The sequence below is a fragment of the Rhagoletis pomonella genome, unplaced genomic scaffold (assembly GCF_013731165.1).
Source record: "Rhagoletis pomonella isolate Grant_MI unplaced genomic scaffold, Rhpom_1.0 Rhpom_scaffold_00160, whole genome shotgun sequence".
Lineage (NCBI taxonomy): Eukaryota > Metazoa > Arthropoda > Insecta > Diptera > Tephritidae > Rhagoletis > Rhagoletis pomonella.
The window spans coordinates 131,946-133,903 of record NW_023458714.1 but is presented as its reverse complement, the minus strand read 5'-3'; the positions used below and the strand labels follow the sequence as shown (position 1 = coordinate 133,903).

Here is a 1,958-nt window from a genome sequence, read left to right as displayed (position 1 = left end):
TTTTAAATTATGTACATTTTAAAGTAAATTAAAAAGAATACCAATCAAAAGCATGTTGCGGTTTCCATTGTCAAAAGCTCTCTGCATGACTCGCCGCACTGGACAGGAACTCCAAATGTAAGAGTCATGTCGTGCTCCCGGAAACCTAGCATTGACGTTGAGTATTTTTAAATTTGGGTCACATATCTATAAAAGCATAACAAATACTTATCGCTCGACTTTTATTTAAAATACTTAGCTCACCATTTGAACATTTATCGAGTGATAGCCATGATGGTTCACGTGTGCTTCCTCATGAGTTTTAGGACCCAAAATAGAAACATGCGTACAGTCTACCGCTCCAATAGTTCCTCCAACGAAAGGCGCAGGTGCTGAAGCAAACACTTCCTTGGCAGCTTGACGGTCCACCTGCGTCATAGGGAACTTAACCTCCTCAAAAAATAGTCCACTGTTTATGGCATCAGTTACGCGATGTATACAACGGCTTATAGATGATTGGCTCATTGATATGCCCCACTGTTCCCCTACAGGCCGTTGGTAGCATCCTGTGGCATAGAAGCGTAGTGTACACAAAACCTTCAAAGATAAAAGATTATTTGGGAAATGTTTAGTTATTTGTACAATGATTTTGTGGTGCGGAGCGGAGGGGGAGAGGGTGTGACACCTAAAACCATACCCGTTAGAAAGAGCAGTCAAAACTCCCCTCTCTGACCCCTCTACAGATTACAGGGGGCCCATTTGAAAATGGGTCCATTAGCATTTCAACATGGAAGCCACATCGAAACTTACAAAAAAGTCCATAATTAAAACCGGTTTTATTAATAAACTAGTGCTTGGAAATTTGAAATCTTTGTTTTAAATTAAAGTTTAATCCTTGGAATACACGCGTATGTTAAACTTTTTAGATTCGAGTCACGCGTTTGGGCATCATTGTACAGATAACTAAACCGTAACCAGGAAATTATTGTATACATACTACATATCCAAAATTGCATGCTCTCATTATTTGAAGATTTACCTGTTTTTCCGCCGACATTGAGGTAATCCTTTTACCTTTCAATTGGATTTCAAGCCGCTGGATGAGCTCCATTGCAGTCTCTGGGCCCACACGATATAGCTTCCGGAACTCGGAAGGCGCCAGCTCAAATGGATCGTGAATGTCCCGGAGCAAACACCACTGTGTCCACTGATCCACTGTGGGGGTATTTCTGACTCCATAGTTTCGGTGTAAACTATACGCCACATATTCGAACGCCATTTCTTTTATTTAAATTCACTTTGATTTACTTGCGCGCAAATTCGTTTGGTTAACACAAACTTAACAACACCAAATGAGATGTCGATAACTTAACCATAAACGATTTTCACTTATCGAATATCGATAAGAAAGTACTTATTGAATAGCAAAATCTTTAAAATTATCGTTTAGCTAAATTAGCCACTGCGAATGTCGTTAAAAAGGTTACCGAATCGCACTACTGGACACTCTAATAATTAGAAAGAACAATAGAATAACATTCGACTGGTATAAAAAACCGACAGCATCAGGGAGGCTCATAAATTTCAACTCCAAACATGAGAAAAAAACAATTCTAAATACCGCTAGCAATTTTATAAGAAGAGTTCTCTCCATAAGTGACCAAATTTATCACACGAAGAATATTACCATTACCATAATTAAAGAAATCCTAGGACGAAACGAATTTCCTCGGGGTATGATTAATAAGCTCATACGTAACTACTACGTAAGAAACAATAAGGGGGAAAAAATAAAGAGTTAAATAATAAAGTTTATAAATCGGCGACCCATATTCCAGGATTATCGGAGAGGATTAAACATTCCAAAATGTATGACAAGGAGAACTTTCAACTAGCATTCACTTATGACAACACATTACAGCAGATATATAGCAATACCAAAGACAAAATTCCCAGAAATGAGAAATCTGACGTAGTCT

At 38.3% G+C, this 1,958-nt stretch overlaps 1 protein-coding gene across 1 annotated transcript; it reads right to left on the bottom strand.

Moving 5' to 3' along the window:
* Window positions 1-18: 18 nt before the first annotated feature.
* On the bottom strand, window positions 19-1,352 carry LOC118750180 (putative nuclease HARBI1). Its single transcript, XM_036484907.1, has 3 exons — window positions 1,019-1,352; window positions 244-576; window positions 19-186 (listed from the first exon to the last, which is right to left on the bottom strand). The coding sequence occupies exons 1-3, from the start codon at window positions 1,256-1,258 to the stop codon at window positions 19-21; spliced, it is 741 nt and encodes a 246-aa protein (XP_036340800.1). The 5' UTR covers window positions 1,259-1,352.
* Window positions 1,353-1,958: the final 606 nt, after the last annotated feature.